This window comes from Tachysurus vachellii, chromosome 26, assembly GCF_030014155.1.
Source record: "Tachysurus vachellii isolate PV-2020 chromosome 26, HZAU_Pvac_v1, whole genome shotgun sequence".
Classification (NCBI taxonomy): domain Eukaryota; kingdom Metazoa; phylum Chordata; class Actinopteri; order Siluriformes; family Bagridae; genus Tachysurus; species Tachysurus vachellii.
Genome location: NC_083485.1, coordinates 5,209,913 through 5,229,435, shown reverse-complemented (window position 1 = coordinate 5,229,435; position 19,523 = coordinate 5,209,913). Strand labels below are relative to the sequence as shown.

Sequence of the window (19,523 nt, the reverse complement as noted above, 5' to 3'; positions counted from 1 at the left end):
TTAAATATATCCTGACACACTCATACTAATGTTACCATAAAGCACAGATTATTATATTAATATTTTATATCAGTGTGACAAGAATATACACCGACCGATCAGCCCTATAACATTTAAACCACTCATTGAAAACCTTCATGGATGGAGGTTACTGCTTTCTGGAGAATCTGGAGAGCAAACTCTCTCATTTATTGTTCATTTATACAAAAGAATTGTAATTGTTGGTAAAATGTTGTGGTATAAAAGAAGATGCTTTGTGATCGATGTGAGACATATCAGCACTCTGGTGCAGCACTCTGGTGTGAATTTATCCTATATATATAAATTACGTGTATATATACGTGTGTGTGTGTGTGTGTGTGTGTGTATATATATATATATATATATATATATATATATATATATATATATATATATATATATATATATCGAAATTAAATTAAATTCTAATCCCAAATTAAAATCTAATGCCAAATCAATTTAAGAATAATAATTTAAAAAAATTATATTTATATAATATAATATATTTTTATTTTAAAAATAACTTTTGACTTTTGTCATAAATTCAAGGAATAGTTTCAGACATAATCTGACAAAAGTGTAGTAAATGTTTACTTCTTTCTAGCTTTTTGTTTAGCCGATTTATATGAACTAATTTAATCTTCGCTAAAGTAAAAAAAAAAAAAAACTTACATTAAATCCCTTTTTAACCCTAGTTCTGCTGTTTTTATGTTTACTCGTCACTTCTGTACTAAACAATACAAAAGAACAGAACTAAAATAGTACATGGCGCTATTGTTTACATACTGTTTAGTATGCTAGTATGCTAGTGCATAAGTGCTGACTTACTTATTTTAAGCCTTCTCTCTGCTTATAATAGAGATCTCGATCGTTTTTAAGGTGGGTATAAAATACAGTGTTGTAGATATATTTTAACGATCCACTATTCATCTACAACTTGCAAAGATCATACTAAAAACGTATATAACTTTATATTCACCGTTCTTGCTAGTTCAAGTGTGAGTAATACGGTTAGCTAACTCGATTCAGCTAACAGCGTTAGCTTAAAGCGTTTTCATATCCAAACAGCAATGAATTTCGTGCCTAATAAAGTTTATTTGCAGTGTAATATGTTCTTTTAAAATAACCATATCGAATTAAAGGAGGAGTGCGTTGTGTTTCAGAAACATGGATGAAAATGAAGTGACTAGGAGTCATCATGCGATTATGGAGGTCATGAAGCCTTTAGATATGAATCTGTCCCTGCTGTCTGACACTGAAAACCTCCCAGATGATGTGATTTTAATCAGTCCCTTAACCCCATCACTAGTCTCCCTTCCAGCTCTGGAGAAACAGCAGATCTGGATGGACACAGAGTGTGAAGATAGCAGTAATGCTGGTAAGAATTTACAGGTTACAGGTGTACAATGTACAGGTGAGTCTTAAAGGAAAAGTCCACTATTAAATTAAAGGATATTGCAATAGTCAATATTTTTCATTTCTTACTAATATAAGTAATGTGGAAAATTGTTTACAACATTGTTCCTGAATAACTGATTAAACAGCTGAAAAAAAACCTTCTTTTTTGGACCAGAATGTTTTGTTTTCATTTTATTTGGCTTCTTGTTTGTCATTTTATAGACATGACATCATTATAAAGAGAGGTTGTATAATAAGGACATCAGAAGGGCAGGGTTTATTTCCTAGCACTGCAAGGCCCTTATCCCTCCCCTGCTCCAGGGGTGTTGTATCATAGCTGCCCCTGCGCTCCGACCCCAACCTACTCAGTTGAGATGTGTGAAGAAAAGAATTTCAGTGTGATTTGATGTAATGCATATGTGGTGATAATAAAGGCTTCTATGCCCCATTTCATTTATGGTTATAGAGCGGTAGAAATTTAACTTGGACATCCCAGTAAGTGATATCATTCAGTCCTTGCTGATCAGGTACCTAACTGTAGTTAAACTGCTGTAGGTTTTGGTGTGGAGCTTTGTGGACATGGATGGGAAATGTGGTTAGGGTTTAATGAGTAAAAAAATAATTTGAATCTTATTTAACGCCACCCATTTAACTGTAAGAGACCTTTCGTTTTGTTTACAAATCTTACCTAATGCACCTTTTACATACATCCCAGTATTTATCATCAAAATGTGATCTTCAGTTATGCAAAAGATGTGTTTAAATTCTGTTAGATTTTTAGTACCAAAATAGGGCTCTTTTTTGGCAGACAATGGCTCATCTTGCTAGTTACTGTTATATACTTTCTAGATGTTCCCATTTGTCTTCACAGCATTTTGTACAACATTATTTGTTCATTGGTGATGATCTATAAAATTCAAAAAAATTCACAATGGCATCATGAGATGAAATATGATGAAATAAAGCAGCTAGCTATTTATGTCTATCTTCTATTTCTATTTACTGTCGAAGTGTTTCAAAGTTTTTGGTGTTTTGTTTGTTTGTTTTTGGGTCTTAAGATAAAATCTGCCAAAATCTCTGACTATAACTTTCATCTCTGACCTTCTGTCTGTATCTTGTGGAAACACAACAGACGAACCTTATTCAGTGAAGTCTTCTGACAGCATAAGAGAAACAGATCTCCTGTTTGGAAGTGAGCTCATTCCTTCAGAGTTAATGCAGAAGGGCAAAGCCAAGACACACAAGTGTTCAGAGTGCATTAAAGTGTTCAGGACACCATATGCTCTCAACAAGCACATGCTAACTCACCAACCAGAGAGATCTTATGTCTGTAATATCTGCCAGAAAGGGTTTAAACGCTCCGATCACCTGTGAGTATAAGTTTCTTACATATAAAGCTAAAAAAAGAATAATAATAAACTGAGCATTTAACACGTCACTACCATTCTGTCATTCTCTACAGAACAAGCCACATGTTGATTCACCAGAAGAGGAAGACCTATCATTGCTCTCATCCTGGCTGCACGAAGATGTATTGTGGCTACCGCTCACTTAAACGCCATTATGCCATACAACATCGTACATACCCCCTCACTCCAACCTCCCAGCCAAGTACCACTGACACCAAAACATGCCCACCTCAGTTGAAGCCTCCAAAGCTTTCTGCAATAAACGATGGTGCATCGACCTCGGTTGGCTACCCATCTTTAATCTCACCACCCAAACCTCAATCTGTTTTTCAATTCGAGGGTTACACCAGCTGTGGGACCAATTACAACAATTATACTTTGGCAGCAAATCTCAGCTTGAGCCACAACCCTGAGGACCCCAAACTATCCCAAGTAAAGCTTCCTGTGATATCACAGTTGTGGAGCCTAGTAGCAGATGGTGCTTCCTGCAGTTTGGAGAGTGCACTTGACTTGTCAGCATCTCATAGTATGTTGATGTCTAACCAGTGGGAATCAACTTCCAGTCTTGGGGGTAGTATGGTGGACACTGTAGAACCAGAAGCTGAATGTACTTGGGAACATAACTTGGATTTTTTAGTACCTCAAACATGGAAAGAGGCACCATCAGTCCAACCTAGCAAGGAAGGAACTGGCACTGGAACAGCTAGTCAACAATCTTCGGCTTGCCCCAGAAAGAATCAACCCATTTTGTTGAAGCCTGATCTGCCACAGCATGAACCTCAGAATAAGCAGCATCCTCCTCTTATGAGTGGAGAAGCATCATGCACAAAATCAAAAATCATTGGATCCTCAGAATACCACATGGAACCCATCATTCCTTCTCTATCTCCTCCACGCAAGTTCAAGAACAAGAAGAAGAGAGTAAAGAATAAGATCTTGAAGGCAACCAATATTCCCACCCCACCTCTACCTTTTCCCAGACCCGGTACTCAAAGACACCCCAGACCCCACCCTGCTTACCGCGTTTCACCCAGCCAGGTAGCCATGGCATCCTTTTGTACAGAGAGATCCCCCTCTGACATGTCCAAGGTACATCCATTGCATACACAATGTAGTTTGTTCAGTTTACATGAGTGATGTTCAGATAGTAAGCAGTAAGCTTCAGAATTATTGGCACCCTTTATGTAAATCATCAAAAGTAAATGCTTTTAATAATAAAAAAAAAATCATTATAAGATGCCGTCTTTGTGGTGAAATATTCAGCAGTTTCAACAAAATGGCGAAATGTTCTGGGTGACCTGGCACAAGGCACGGCACCCCCTCACAGCTCTATGGTTCAGGTATTCAACCTGAACTTTGGCTTCAGACTGATTGGAATGTTTTTGCGATATTTGTCTATTCTCATGAAAAGTGCTAATAATTCAAAGCGTATATATTCATATCCAATATCCTAAACTGAAAAGAGTGAAAAATTCAGTGTAGTTTTATTTGTCAGTCCACTGCACAGGGAGGAAGTGCTACTGCACGGATACGACATGGAAGAGAGTCTGGTGAAAGGTCAGGATTTGTGTATTATAGGGAACTAATAATTAAAAATATGACCTCAGATATTTTTGACAATAGAGTATTGGACACAGATGAACTACTTTAGCATGAAGAGGAAATAATAGGGCACCTGAAAAATATTGGTTCATCTAAAAGAAAATTAACTGACCACATTCAGTTGTAAATCTTCGTTTTGGTTCTTTCTCAGGATGGATCTTAAAACCCCACCTAGCACGCATGCACAGCCCTCGCCTTCACATCCACAATCTCCACCAACCTTCGACAAGCTGGATCAGCAATTAGTAGAATCAATCTCATCAACCAAGGTGATATCTTTTTCCTACTATAATCTTACAGAATCACTCCAAAACTCTATTGCAAAAGGCCTTTTGTGTGAAATTTTCATCTCTACAGATGATTCACTTCATGTGAAATTTTTTTTCCCCGTGACAGGGCGGGAGCCTGGACATGGTTGGTGATTGGTACAAGACAGAACAGGAAGTCCAGCTTTCCCCAATAGTCATCCCAGTTTCTGTCCCTGTCCCAAGCAAAGTCGCAAAGACGTTCAACAAATTCTCTAGACATGAAGTAAAAACTTTCACTTTTACCATATTATATCATATTCATATTGTGTTTGGTAGGATTAATTGAACTAACCATTGCCTCTGGTTTATTTTTGCTGGTTTATTACTATATAACATGATATTCATTGATACTGTACTTAAAATCCATATCAGTGACATGTTCTTATCGTCCAGGCTCTAGTCTAATTTGCTATTTAGATTCTTTTGGTGCAAATTATTGCTTTATCCAGTGCTTTCTCAGTTTGCTCGAAACATAGCACTTCATTGACTTCATGCATGGTATTGACTATACTGATAGACTGATAGATCTCCCTGCAGATTGAGAAGAATCAGAAGGTCAAAACTCTGTCCAAGAAGTCATATCATCCCGGTCTTCTCAAGAGCTTGATCACACCCAACCTGGTAGCCGGAGGTTACCCAAGTCAACTGCGTTCACCTACGTACCTTGCCGACCACCTGCTGAACTTTGATCCACCGCAATACACTCCCCCTCCCATGCTTAGCCCGCTCCGTGGAGGAACAGGGCTCTATTTCAACACCGTGCCCCAGTACCAGCCTTGCCTTAATCCACCTAACATCTATTCTGATTGCCTGGGTGAGTGACTAATATCAAAGGTGGCATTTGTTTTCCATTAATGTCAAACTAAAAGTTTCATTCTGACTGCTGACTTCTCTCCAGATGGCAAAGATGGAATCTCATTAATATTGGATAATACAGTAGTCAGCATAAAGCCGTAAGTCATTTCTACCATCGCTGATGTTTTTTGTCACCCATTCTCCCACATGATATTACTTAGCCTTGTTTTTTTTTAACATACAGAAAGATCAACGTGGGTTCACGTTTCCAGGCTGAGATCCCCCCAATTCGCAATTCTTTGCTAATTCTGTATGATGAGCACCCTGCTCAGCTCGTCTGGGCCCCATGGGGAGACCTGAACACTAATCCTGAGACACAACAAGATGGTTTGTTACTTCCTTACTCAGACTTACAAACTCAGAATGAGTTGATATTCTTCTTTTGAGTACCGGTTTCAAGTGTTAACTGCAAAAAGGCTCATCAGCAGTATTGAAAACTAACGTAGTGTTTGCAATTTTTCTCCCACAGTTACAGAATTCCTAAACATGTGCTGTTCCAGTGTGCTACCAGGAGGGGGCACAAACACTGAACTTGCACTTCACTGTTTGCATGAAGTTCAAGGAGACATTCTAGTAAGCTTTAATACAGGCATTGAATTCGTGTTAGCCAGCCACAGGTTGAATAAACTCCTGTTTTTTTGTTGTTGTTGTTTTTGTTTTGTTTTTTTGGACCAGGCCGCACTGGATTTGCTCTTAGTTAGAGGAGATTATCGGACTTCCTGTCACCCACTCAGTGACTATCACTACACAGGTATTAAAGTAGAATTGTCCATACATCCAGTGATTTCACAGTATTTTTTAAAGCACTATAATTTCATTTCCTACAAACTTTTAACATCAGGGTCTGACCACTGGACTGCTCAGGAAATGAGAGTCTTCCAGAAAGCTCTTCTCAATCAGACTAAGGATTTTCAGGAAATTCATAAAGCGGTAAGACCATCAAAAGGCCATAGAGCTGGTTAAAACTTTCCCACCTAGAGTAATTCATTTGTTTTGCAGTTGCAAACCAAATCAGTGGCCCAGTGTGTGGAGTATTATTACACAATGAAGAAGCTGAAGAAGTTCAAGCAGCGGTGTAGAGGAATAGAAAACACTGATGGAGCTGAAAAGAATTCTGTAGGTTTCATATGATTAAGAAATTGATCTATAATTCTTGTAGTCTAACTGTAGCGTATCACAATTGATTGCTTTTGTGTGATCTTACTGTAAATAAATATATTAAAACCACAAATGAGCAGTATGAAGATAAAACTGGTGCCAGGAAATCTTCGAACACACTAAAGGCAATGCTTATAGACCATTCTGATTAAAAACTGCGAGTATGCCTGTGAGGAGTGTGGCAACATTCTGCTGTACATTTGCCTTTTTAGTCTATATTTACTCATAGTGTCTTGTAGTTAATTACCTCAAGTAGTGCATTACCCCAGAATATGTGTGTTTTCCAGGTGTTTTCATAAGACAGAGTGTCACAGTGCTCGTATGAAAACCCACCGGGAGAGAGATTTTTGGAATCAAACGTGTACACCTTGTCCTAGTAGGGACAAGAGGCAAGGTCAAGGAACAGATATATTAGAGGTCAGATGGAGTCTTGCAAATGTTTGAATGATCTATTCCTATATTAGCCATCAGAATACCAATCAGCTTAATTTTTTGAAGTTTATCAATATATGTTTGAAGTTTTAAAGGTGATGATGTCTGTGTAATAGACAATATTTTTAATTTCCATGTTATTGATATAGTATGTAGTGTTTAAAAATGTTTTTTTTGTTTGTTTCGTTTAAACATCAAACACGTTCAATACCAAGTTCTTCATACTTTTGGTACAGCACTTTGCATGTTATAGAATTTGAATGTTTGTATTTTTTACTGTTTCGAGTTACGCTGTCTTAACAAGTGCAGGCTGAAACACTTCAATTCACCAGCAGCAATTCCATATTCTTGCATGAGAAACGCTGTTCCCTGTTTGGTATAACAGAAGTTATTTTTGCACTTCAATCTGTTTCAAACAAGCTTTAATTTGACATGCAGTTCATGGGTTACATCTTAATCAGCTGTTACATTTAGGGATGATAACCAATACTTGATGTCACAAGTTACAAAAAGTGTCATTTTGTACATGGATTAAACAATAACTGTTTACGAAATGCATGCATGAAATGATCAATGCTTTTTTTTTTTTTTTGTAATCACATTCAAAGCTTGAGAAATGGACATTTTAATTTAAAAATACATTTAGGACTGTACCCTGCAAATCAACACGTTATCAATTACAAAATATTTAGCAGGCGCATAAAATGTAGCATACCGATGAATACGCCATAGTTACAAGACGATGATCATACCATTCTCTAGAACTCCCTGCGTCCAAACACAAAAGAAAGGTAGCGTAATACTTCCCTTATACGGAATAAGAATCAGCATTATTTAAAATTTGAGTTGGCAAATTTTGTGTTTATTCTAAATAAAACTGTTAGTAGCTGCACAACTGTTAATCTGTAAAAATAATCGATTCTTATTGACTAATCTTTTTTTAACAATGACAAAACCCCAAGGAGCTTATTTTTATACTTGTTAAAAATAAAGATTATGAAAGTATTGAGTTCAATACATTATATACATTCGAGCACTTTGAGGGTGCAAGAGAGCCTTAGGTCAACAAACAGTAATCACAGCCCTTCTTTACTTAAACCTTATTATCATAGGAAACTAAAGTCTGATACAGACTGTCTCTACTTTGGTTCCCACTCAGACCATTGTTATGTTCACTCTCTCTATGTCCTGAAAGACCACCCTTAAGCTGCTCTACATAATCGCAGTTCTGATGAAGAAACAATACTTGGTCAAGATATTCTGTTCCTAGCATAGCTCTCCTGTGGGTCACAGGGGATTCCCTTGGTGCAAAAGCACGATCAGCAGGAATAGCTGTAGCTGGGATTGAAAGATATTTTCGTGCAAGTCGGGCCACCGCGGGAAAGCGGTGCTCTTTGTTACGCCACCAGTGAAGAGGTGAGAGGCTACGTTTGCAAAGCGGCTCTGCTATGTAATTCTCCAGCTGCTGCTGGATTTCAGGCATTCGTTCAGTAGGATCCTCTCCTAGAAGAATGTCGTACATACTTTGAGGAACAGAATTTATTTGCATTCGGGCAGTGAGTTGCCGATCACATGCCAGTGGAGATGACAGTCCAGCCACGTTGGCTGTTCGTTTACGTCCACCCGTAGCTTTGGAAGGTGAACCCACAATTATATTTTCATTTATGTGTTCTGGAGATGAGACAGCTACAAAATTATCATTCTGCTGAAGTTCAATGCTGTCACCTTCCTCTGGACATGAGGCACATGACTCAGGGGAATCTAGTGATGCCACTGTGGGAATAGGCAATTGGTCATCCAATCCCAAAACAGCAGTCTCCCCTCCTGTTTCATTCTCTCTCACTTCCAAGCCACTGTCTATATCTTGGTCAACCTCTCTATCATCTGTGTACGCCTGAACAGATAACAACTCTTTAACCTTGTCATGCAGCTTACTGCGGGCATGTGGGCTTAAAAATCGCATCTCCTTGAACCTTGGGTCCAGGAATGATGACAGGACAGCAGGACTGTAGAGCAAAGACTCTTCATCAGTCAGTCTCCAGCGCTTTTCCATCCCATTGCGGATCCTTTCCATGACTCCCCTGACCACGGGACAGCTGCACTCAGTCATGTTCTGCCCCAGGATTCTTGACACACCTTGGAGGCATGGCATCAAGGAAGAAATAGATGCATTAATGTCTTCACTCAGAAAGGATGCTGCGATTCGTATAGTTCTTAGCACCGGGACCAATTCATGTAATAAACGCCACTGATGGTCAGCCAAATTAGGAGCAGCCTTTTGGTCTTCCAGCACTGAGCTAACCACCCACTTAAGCTCAAGAAGTCTTTCACACATGTCAATGGCTGTGGCCCAGCGCCCTGGGTCATCTAGGACCAGCCGCGCCGCACCTTTGTCGGCAGCTTCTGCTTTCTGATTTAGAGCTGCTGCAGAATTAACATCGTGTTGGAAGTGTAGAACAATTCCACGAGCATCCTCAAGTGCCTGTCTGACAGTCTCTACATAAAGTCCTTCTTGGACGCACATCTTGAGGGCTTCCCCTGCACAAAGAATTGGTTCCCATCCCTCTGGAAGGGACTGCATGGGAGCATGACTGGGTCCTGGAAATTCCTGTTGATAGTCTTGATCAAGAGTCATGCTTCCTTGCCTCCTGCACTCCATACCCCAGGGAGTGTCATAAACAACACAGAACACGTAACTCTCAGGGAGGTGGAATTCTGAAAGAACTGCTTTTAATGTGTATGCAAACTTAGCCGGCCCACTGTTCATGGTGTTGCCTTTGTATTCTGGTATTGGACGAGTCTCTAAAACACAGCGGGCCAGTTGCCAGTTAGAGTCAACAAAATGTGCACTGACAGTGAGGTAGAACTGGCCACGTCCTTCGACCCCACATCCTTCCACGGAGCGCCAGTGTTCAGTGCAAATGGCCAAACATCGGGCAGAAAGGCCTGTTTGAAGATGCTGCTGAAGACATTGCTTGAGAATGTGGTAACGATGCCACAAAAGGTTCCCGAGCAAAGATGGTGATGGAACGGGATAATTGGGTTCAAGGCAACTAAGCAAGAGTCTGAATCCCCTCTCTTCTACAACTGAAAAAGGTTGCAGGTCTCTGTACACCATTTCCAAAATTAGATCCGTGACAAGTCCTGCTCGCTTATCACTGCAGCCCCTTGCACCACTGTTGTTGCTGCCACCACTATTGTTAAGTGTGGTGTTAAGCTCATCTGGGGAAAATCTGTAAGATGGTTCTATATCCTGACTGGGAAGGGAATTTGCATTTGAAGTGCCAACACCTGCAGAACCAGGGACATATGTAGTGCAGGTATGTTTGGCCTCACTTGCCTCAGCTGATAGTTCTTCATGCTGCTCCTCTTTGACAATAACAGGTACTACCGGCTGGAACGATCCAGTCGGCACATCCATGGTCACATTAGATGTTGGGAATCTGCCATCAAGTAAAGTGGATGTAGCAATGTGTTGACGTAATGCTGAGGGGTTTGGGACTTCGGCAGTGTTGGGAGGTGGAACGGCTCCGTCACGTATGCTGTGCTTCCGTCCCAGGTGCTCTCTCATCGACGTAGTGCTGTTATGAAAGGACAGCTGTCTCTTGCAATGGTTACACTCAACTCGATGCATACTAAGCTGGGTGTAGTGGTTCCACACTTTGGATGTGCGACGTTCTGAGAAAGGTAACATGCGATCCATTCTTCTCCTCAGAGTCGATGTGCCGAGACTACCAGGCCGTCTTCGACCCGGGAACTCCATGCGTGTGGTTTTTGTTTTGCTAGAACATAAACAAAGTGTGAACTGTGTGTAGAATATAGAGTCATAGTCTTCACACTTATTACAATCATGACAATTTTATATTTTACCAAAATTATTTCGTCAGAACAGAATGAATGAATGAATGATTGGATGGTGTTTCATGTATACAGAATGTTGTATGTTAATTCCACACCTATTGGATGGATGGATGGATGGATGGATGGATGGATGGTGTTTCATGTATACAGAATGTTGTATGTTAATTCCAGGCCTATTGGATGGATGGATGGATGGTGTTTCATGTATACAGAATGTTGTTTGTTAATTCCAGACCTACTGGATGGATGGATGGATGGATGGATGGATGGAGTTTCATGTATACAGAATGTTGTATGTTCATTCCAGACCTATTGGATGGATGGATGGATGGATGGTGTTTCATGTATACAGAATGTTGTATGTTAATTCCAGACCTATTGGATGGATGGATGGATGGATGGATGGATGGAGTTTCATGTATACAGAATGTTGTATGTTCATTCCAGACCTAACAGTGGATGTAATAATACAACTGTGTTATAAAGTTAATTTTAAGCACATGGTTAAATCATGTGGCACAGTCATGTTTTACTGTAAACAACTTTAATGTTCTAACGTTACAGCATTTAAATCACGTGCCAATTCCACGTAAAGCGTGCGTCCCTGCGTCACAGTCCAGCACGTGCGAGTTACACGCGTTCGTTTTAAATCACGTTTTAAAATTCTGCATTAAAAACAAAACAATACCTACAATAATGAAGCTTACAACATCATAGAATTCCAAAACGGCCTCCTTTCACATTTTGCGACCTCTACACTGGAAATGCTTCCCGCGGTTGCTGATAAGGGACCGGTGTATATTACGTGACAACAAGAAAAACGAAATGTATCCGACATGCGCAGGTATGTTCAAACACGTTAGTTTGTGTTCGTCATAAACTTCCTACAGCACCTCCTGGCGTGTTAGGGTGCTACTATATACGTGAACAATATCAAACCTGAAAATGACAATGTACAGAATTGTTAGTTACGTTTGCTTCCGTCCGCTTCAAGGGGTACTTTTTTGTGACGGTCCCTGAGATTTCTGCGTCGTAGAATTTACTTCCGAATCTCGAGTGACGTGTTCATAACAACAAAACAGACGTGAATCGTGGTGTGTGAGAGAGAGAGAGAGAGCAAAACAAATAAGGTTGTATATCTTTCTCAGAGAAAACTGAACACGGTGTACGTGATAAAAAAAAAAAATGGATTATTCTGGAAAAGAAAAAGAAGCCTTGGCTCTGATCGACGCAGCTGACAAGAAAATGCAAATGTCGGCATCTTTGTTTGGCAAGTTTCTCGGGTACGTGGACGTGTTTTTTATTTTGGGGGGAAGCCTCGAGCATAGTCCACTATGTCTAAGACCCCGAGTCTTTCATTACAGGTTAGGAAAAAAATCCTTGAGGATTGATTAGTTAATTAATTAATCATTTCTCAAGTGCACGTGGGTTTCCTCAGGGTTGTCTGGTTCCTTCCCCTGCATTATAAACATTACAGTAGGTCTAATTTGTCCCTGATTGTGAAAGTGCGTCATGTGATGAAGCACCTTTCCATCCAAGCTGTATTGCAGCATCACACTCCGTGATAGAACAGGATATAGATGAATAAATGGGGGAAAAAAGGCATTTCCTTTCCCATGTTTCTTAAACACATTTACCCACATTAAGTTACACTTCATTTTTTTTTTACAATTAAATATTATATATATATCACAATGTCACAATCACAGAACAGTATAGGTTTGCAGTAGGTGTTGAAAATATCCAGCAAGTACTTTAAGAGATGGATTGCGATCCAAAATCCAGCTTTAAACATGTTACTACTAAAAAATAAAAGAATGATTATAACTGAACAACTAACTGCTTTATATTACAACTGTTTTCTAGGAGCTCTTCTAAAGCAGAGGAAGCTTGTGACATGTACACGAGGGCTGCCAATATGTTCAAGATGGCCAAGAACTGGTGTGGTACGTCCTTCGACAACACCGTCTCATTAACATACGGGTTGCTTTTAAGCAACAAGGTCTTCACGACGTTTTTTGTTTTTCTTTCAGCTGCAGGCGATGCGTTCTGCAAAGCTGCACGAGTGCACTTGAAAACTCAAAATAAGCACAACGCAGCCGTCAGCTTTATCGACGCTGGCAATGCCTACAAAAAAGCAGATCCAAAAGGTTAGGGGTTTGCTTTCTTGTTCTGAAAGAACTGTGATTAGTTTCAGATGAAGTGGTGAAGCATTTAACTGCATGTCCTTCTTTCCTCAGAGGCCATCAAGTGTCTGAAACGGGCGATCGACATCTACACTGACATGGTGAGAAACGACAGCCGAGGACTCGAGCTCCGAATCATCCTCTAACACCTCGGAGTCTTCCTTTCTTCCTTCCTGTTTTATTTCTTTCCCTTCCTTCCTTCCTTACTTCTTCTTTCTTTCTTTCTTTCCATTCTGTCTTCCTTCCTGTCTTTATTTCTTTCTCTTCCTTCCTTTCATTCATTCATCTATTCATTCATTATAAGTGGGTCCTTGATATTTCACATACTTAATTCCTGTACTTCTCAGATTCTGGAAAGAAATCAGATTTCGTGTGTGTGTTTGTGTGTTTTTAAAAATATTAAATCTCTCTTGTTGACACACTTAAAAACAAACTCAGCTTTGTAAAATCAGTGAAAATTGTCTCTGACTGGGTTGTATTTATTTTGCCGGTACATTCTTCTTATCCTCCACAGGGACGTTTCACCATCGCGGCCAAACACCACATCACTGTCGCTGAAATCTATGAGTCTGATTTACTGGATGTTGATACGGTGAGATAAAGTGGGAATGATATACAGCCAGTAAAGCAAGCCAGCTTCTGTGTCAACCTTAGCACACTATACTGTATCTGTCCAGTGATTACAAAAGGAAATGATTTAAAAAGGAGGGTTAAAGGAATTTTTGATTTTTAATATTTAATATTGATCTCCCCCCCCCTTGCCATTTTTTTTTTGTTGATGTTGTTTTTTTTTTAAATAATCACAGGCCGTTGTGCATTACGAGCAGGCTGGTGATTACTACAAAGGAGAAGAGTCTACAAGGTACTTTAAATTTATGCTAAAAAAAAAATAAATAAAACTGTAATTTAAAAAAGAAGCTCTTACACTTGAAAACCAAACACACCGTCTAATCTGTTTTTCTCTTCTAGCTCTGCCAACAAGTGCCTTCTTAAAGTCGCTATGTACGCCGCTCAGCTTGAACAGTACCAAAAAGCTATACAGATCTATGAACAGGTCAGTATTTCTTAACACAGTTAAATCCTACACAAGCTTCTGTTGTTGTTGTTGTTTTTTTTTTTTTTTGTAATAATCTAAATGTGTTCAGATTGGGACCTACTGCATGGACAACACCCTGCTGAAGTACGGCGCTAAGGATCACTTCTTCAAAGCAGCACTGTGTCACTTTTGTGTCGATATGCTGAACACCAAGGTGACTTGTTTTTGTTTTGTTATTAGCACGTTTTCTGGAAACTCGGAAATGTCTTACTGATTTGTTTCTCTCTTATCTAGCTGGCTGTTCAACGATATGAGGAAATGTTTCCTGCCTTCTCAGACTGCAGGGAGTGCAAACTCCTGAAGGTTGGTTTTATTGATTTATCTATTTATTTTTTTAAATCGCTAAGTTATTGTCTTGGCTTGAGTGAAGCAATACGACCTCTTGTTCAAATAGAAACTTCTCCAAGCGCACGAGGAGCAAGACGTCGACGCATACACAAACGCGGTAAGTCTGGAACTCGCCAGCACTTCGGTGTAAATGTTATGTTAGAAGCGTAAACGGTTTTCCTCGTATGATCAGGTTCAAGGACCCACCGTTGTCTGTTGTCGCTTTCAGGTGAAAGAGTTCGACACGATCACACGGTTGGATCAGTGGCACACCACCATGTTGCTGCGGATCAAGAAGGGCGTTCAGGAGGACGAGAACGATCTCCGCTAACACTGCACGTAATCCGTTTCCGTTAGTTTAATCGGCTAAAAGTTCACCTTGAGGAGCTGCTCGTTATCCCATGTATTATTTTTATCTATTTTTTTTGTGGGTGATTGATGCCAAATTCTGTATTCTGCAATCCTTAGATCACTAATCACTTTTTTTTTTTTACATCAGAATACTAGATTTATAGTTACAGAATACTATAGAATACAGAATACTAGACTTGAAAGTTTTCACTAGAGCTACATTTCTGTTCCACGTTGTTTAAATGGAGCTGTGGAACTGAGACAGCCACAAGTGAAAGCGATAATTTGAGAACTTAACGAAGCACTAATTTGGATCACGTCCTTGGTGTTTGATTCTTCTTTAACTATTGTGTATCAGGTACCTCACACTGCTGTGAAGCTGCACAGCATTTCCTTAAGTGTTTTTTTTTTTTTTTTTAAGAAATTTTTACAAATCATTTTAATTTATTTGTTTATTTAAAGTTAAGTTCTAGCTACAAACGTACAAGGAACATGACTGAAACTAAATGATGAAAGGAAACGGCATGAAGATTGAACCTGGCTTGTAAACTCGCACCTTTTATCCCAAACTAAAGCGGTTAATAAAAGATTTTTTGACTCTTTTGGCCTGTTTTTGACGTTCTTCATGAATTCCTCATCCAGAATGTTCATACTATACATTGGACTGTTGACAAGTTAAACATGACAGGAAGAGCTGTTACACTGCATGGTTAAAAAGAGGTTTTATCCACTTATAGTTCCTCATCACTTATATTATTACACCAGCTATAAACATGAAGATTTTCCTGTGTTGGGAAAGATACAGTATGATGATGTTGTAACCTAATTGGTCATTTGGCCAATAGGAATCGACCATTTTATAATAACAATTAATGATGTCCGTTCACTGTGTGTCATTTAGTTTTAATCTTCTTCCTCCTCTTCCTCCTCTTCCTCTGCATGGTTGGTCTCCAACGCAGCCTGCTGTTCCTCATGTGCTTCCTTCAGAGCCTCTTCCTCCTGCAGACTGGGGTCCAGTGCCTCTGAAATCTCGGGGCCACTGGGGTACTCGGGCTGTGGAGGATGAGGCAGTGCTGGGGTAAAGGCCTCACCCAAGTACTTCAGCCCCCAGCCAATGTAAATGTTCTCAAACTTCCTGTTGCAAAATTGGGTTATATAATCAGCTATATATCATAGCAAAACAAATTTCCAGAACTTGAGGTTATTAAAAAGGAAGTTGACCAGAAATGCCTCAAGAGCTGAGAAAAATAAAAGAGAGAGGTCTTACTTGCCACACGCATACGCATAGGCTCCAGGCCACAAGTTGGAGCGCACATAAGCAACGGCGTACTGGGAGATTAGATTTGACGAGATCCTGGGGCTCCAGGGAGCAGTATTATTAACCTCTGAAATATCAGATCATGTTCTTTAGGACGTTCACAGGAAGAACACGACACAAGAGACACCCACATCAAGTTTAAGACTCACCTGCATCCTCTGACAGTGGTGTGAGAAGCGGCGGACCAATCTCAGGTTCGGGCTCATCAGGCTCTTCTTCCTTCTCCTCTTCCTCTGCATCTTCGTCAAAGACATTATCTGATTTTTCAGACAGATTGACCCACACGCAACGACCCTGGTGTGCACACAAAGATCATCAGGAATGCTTGGTTTCTGCGGCGGCGTCACATGTCCACCAAATCAATCAAAAGTCTTAATTGAGACTAATGTTAGCCATTTAAAGGGGTTTGTAAAGTTATGTGTATGGAAATAGGCAGCATTTTGTCATAAAAGCATGTTTACATCAGTGGCTACAATCCACATGCAAGCCTCCACCATCTCACAACAAGCAGAGTGTGAAACACTGGAGATCAGATATTTGGTAAAAACATCTCTAGAGAGATCAGCATGCAAGCTGAGAGAACCACCGAACAGCATGATGATTCTGTCAGTTTTTCTCACCTGCATGAGAATGTGCTGGGTGTGGTGAACCCACGCTGACAGCGAATCGGCCATCTCTTGCACTGGGATACCCTCGAAGTCAAGGTTCTCCTCGACGCTGTCTCGCGCTCCCTCTTCCTCCTCTTCACCCTCCTCCTCCCTGAACTGATAGAAACCCAGTGGACTGACCTGGGTGCCTGCTGAGATGCGGGCAATCTGGGCACGCAGGTAGGTGGCTTCATTTCCTGGGAATGGCGGATAGCTCACGATGGGTGCGTCCAGGCGCCCAGTCAAGAACTTACGAATTTGTCGAGCAGCTGTGATCTGAGTTGGAGTGATGTCAGGAAGGCGGACCCAGGGCAAGCCCGGCTCACTGCACACAAAATAGGTGAACTTGTTGGTGCCGGAGCGACGAGGTTCTTTTGGGACTGGGGTAGGTTGTTTGTAGCTTGATTTGGGGACGGGATCTAGCTAAACAGAATGAGAAAAAAAATAAGTCTTGTGTATACAGGTCAGTAAAGGAATTACTTCAAAACCTTGATTACCTCATCCTCTTCTCGAGCGTGTTCTTCGTTTTCGTTGTCTTCTTGCCCTTCCTCTTCTTCTTCTTCCTCTTCATCGCCATCCCTGAATTCAACTTCAGCCACTATGTAGTTCCCTTCAATACCCAGGATTTTACCCCAGAATCGGCAGTGTTGCAGGGGCTGAATGTCTACCAGCTGTTTCAGGGCCAGAAGGATCCTGTGCATCTCTTCCCGTCCCAGACCAACCCCAATCTGCTCCAGAAAGAAGTTAATCTCGGCCAAATTGGGCAGGGGTGTCTCCAACTAGAAGGAAGACAAATATAGCAAATGAGAAACTCTATAATTGATGTTCCCATGCAGTAGATTATTAGCTGTGATTTGATTCCGTATGTTGATGTATTTCCTTCTGAAACAGGGAGTCAAAGTGATGTAAGTACAACTTTGTTATGCTACGAAACGGTGCAGAAGAAAAGTGATTTTAATTTATGACAATGCCACAGACATCCACAGCCAGAAAGCAAAGAGACTTAGATGTGCTCTCTGGGTTTGAGGAGTAACGTTACTTTCTCTCGGCTGTCGATTACTGTGGCACCTGTGAGATCATGTATGTGGAAGAGGGCATATAACATTTACATGCATCTTAGAGTGTTTCTCTGCACTGGAGCAGTTCAAAAAACAGTGTGTGTCCTATTTAACCACATTTGTATATGTAGTTCTCTGCTTAAATATGAGAAACGAGATGAGTTGCCATATCTCATTAATAGTGAAATACACAGTTGCAAGGGCTAAAGTCCACTGCAATCATAGAATCTCCCTGAAAGAAAACTCTTCTGACCAGCACCTCTTCATGTTCTTTCCCATCCCCATAGTTAAACAGTGCTCTCTGTTGCTCAGCCAGCAGCTCAGAGGATGTTGTGTGCTCTGCTTCCCGCAGCGTGCTCTGCTTCTCCTGCCACATGCTACGCTTAACCTCCAGGCTCAGATCTTCAATCACGTCTACCGCGTTCTCTGGTCGCTCGTCCATCACTCTGGATAGCAGGCGAACCAGATGATCGTAGCTGAAGATGCAACACATCAACATTCTCTTACTTAGGTTAGCAAGTCATGATGGTTATACTGATGAAACGTTCTTTACTTGTGATTACATGAGATGCATTTTTTTTATTATTATTTACATATTATACACATTATTTTTTTATAACCATTGTTTTTTTTATTTTTATGCTTCTCCACTATTAATATGCACCAACACACCAAGACAAATTCCTGTACATGTAGACCCTATAGTATGTGGCAACCGGATTCTGATTCTGATTCTGATTCTGATATATTTGCTGATATTGGGGATAATTTGTGATTAGCTAAAGCACTTGAACGTTATCCGTTTGAGCAGAAAGAGCTCATTTAGACTAAATGATTAAAGTGCTGCTGCATCACTTTTTTAGACAGAGTTAGATGAAGCAAGTGCTAAATCACTAAACCACTATTAGCAGCTATTCTAGTGGCATTGTGGGTAATGTAGTAAATCAGTAACCAAAGTTAAAAAAAGGAAGTTTTTAAAGACGTTAAATGTCTGTTTTGTTTGTTTTTTTTTTTTACTGAGGCTAAATTTCACAGAGTTGGCAAAAAAAAAATAAAAAAAACATGTGTGTGTATATATATATATACACGTATATATACATATATATATATATATATATATATATATATATATATATATATATATATATAAAGATATATAAAGCATTCCTCTTAATTCTTATATATAAATATAACACATATATATAATATTTATACATAAATATTTTGTCAACCACACAAAAAACACTATATACAATATATATATATTTTGTGTTAAAGTTACTCACAGGTTAAGGTTTGTTTTTGTGCTGTTCTTCAACAGGAAAGCTTTGAAGCACGTTGCAGCCTGCTGCCTTTGGGCAGCTGGATTTTCCACAGACATCTCCATGTTTCTGTCGTTCGGTTAAAATAAAATTAAAAGAAGTAATAAAACTGTAATTAATGCGTTATGTTATCTTTACCGCTCGTTAGATGGCTATAAACAGCGCCAGGTCGTT

General features: G+C 39.9%; 4 protein-coding genes across 6 annotated transcripts; 2 read left to right on the top strand and 2 right to left on the bottom strand.

Moving 5' to 3' along the window:
- The first annotated feature begins 832 nt into the window (after window positions 1-832).
- Window positions 833-7,662, top strand: znf541 (zinc finger protein 541). Its single transcript, XM_060863264.1, has 15 exons — window positions 833-900; window positions 1,185-1,399; window positions 2,552-2,789; window positions 2,882-3,917; window positions 4,324-4,385; window positions 4,582-4,699; window positions 4,827-4,961; window positions 5,276-5,552; window positions 5,637-5,691; window positions 5,778-5,920; window positions 6,063-6,166; window positions 6,269-6,344; window positions 6,435-6,523; window positions 6,593-6,709; window positions 7,039-7,662. Exons 2-15 carry the CDS (start codon window positions 1,189-1,191, stop codon window positions 7,048-7,050), a joined length of 2,673 nt encoding a protein of 890 aa, XP_060719247.1. The 5' UTR covers window positions 833-900; window positions 1,185-1,188; the 3' UTR covers window positions 7,051-7,662.
- Window positions 7,663-7,789: 127 nt separating this feature from the next.
- si:dkeyp-117b8.4 (zinc finger BED domain-containing protein 4) lies at window positions 7,790-11,810 on the bottom strand. 3 transcript variants are annotated; one of them, XM_060863261.1, is made up of 2 exons: window positions 11,737-11,810; window positions 7,790-10,965 (listed from the first exon to the last, which is right to left on the bottom strand). In XM_060863261.1, exon 2 carries the CDS (start codon window positions 10,944-10,946, stop codon window positions 8,277-8,279), a length of 2,670 nt encoding a protein of 889 aa, XP_060719244.1. In that variant the 5' UTR covers window positions 10,947-10,965; window positions 11,737-11,810; the 3' UTR covers window positions 7,790-8,276. The 3 variants fall into 3 exon arrangements, with proteins under 3 accessions (XP_060719244.1, XP_060719246.1, XP_060719243.1); XM_060863263.1 differs by having other exon boundaries at window positions 11,733-11,805; XM_060863260.1 differs by lacking the exon at window positions 11,737-11,810 and adding an exon at window positions 11,140-11,279.
- A 282-nt stretch (window positions 11,811-12,092) lies between these two features.
- On the top strand, window positions 12,093-15,605 carry napaa (N-ethylmaleimide-sensitive factor attachment protein, alpha a). Its single transcript, XM_060863521.1, has 11 exons — window positions 12,093-12,327; window positions 12,911-12,990; window positions 13,078-13,194; window positions 13,285-13,331; window positions 13,745-13,822; window positions 14,037-14,092; window positions 14,200-14,284; window positions 14,376-14,480; window positions 14,561-14,629; window positions 14,721-14,771; window positions 14,883-15,605. The coding sequence occupies exons 1-11, from the start codon at window positions 12,230-12,232 to the stop codon at window positions 14,982-14,984; spliced, it is 888 nt and encodes a 295-aa protein (XP_060719504.1). The 5' UTR covers window positions 12,093-12,229; the 3' UTR covers window positions 14,985-15,605.
- Window positions 15,598-19,467, bottom strand: rsph4a (radial spoke head component 4A). Its single transcript, XM_060863520.1, has 7 exons — window positions 19,314-19,467; window positions 18,287-18,503; window positions 17,467-17,748; window positions 16,943-17,392; window positions 16,472-16,616; window positions 16,272-16,389; window positions 15,598-16,139 (listed from the first exon to the last, which is right to left on the bottom strand). The coding sequence occupies exons 1-7, from the start codon at window positions 19,412-19,414 to the stop codon at window positions 15,908-15,910; spliced, it is 1,545 nt and encodes a 514-aa protein (XP_060719503.1). The 5' UTR covers window positions 19,415-19,467; the 3' UTR covers window positions 15,598-15,907.
- Between the last annotated feature and the right edge of the window lie 56 nt (window positions 19,468-19,523).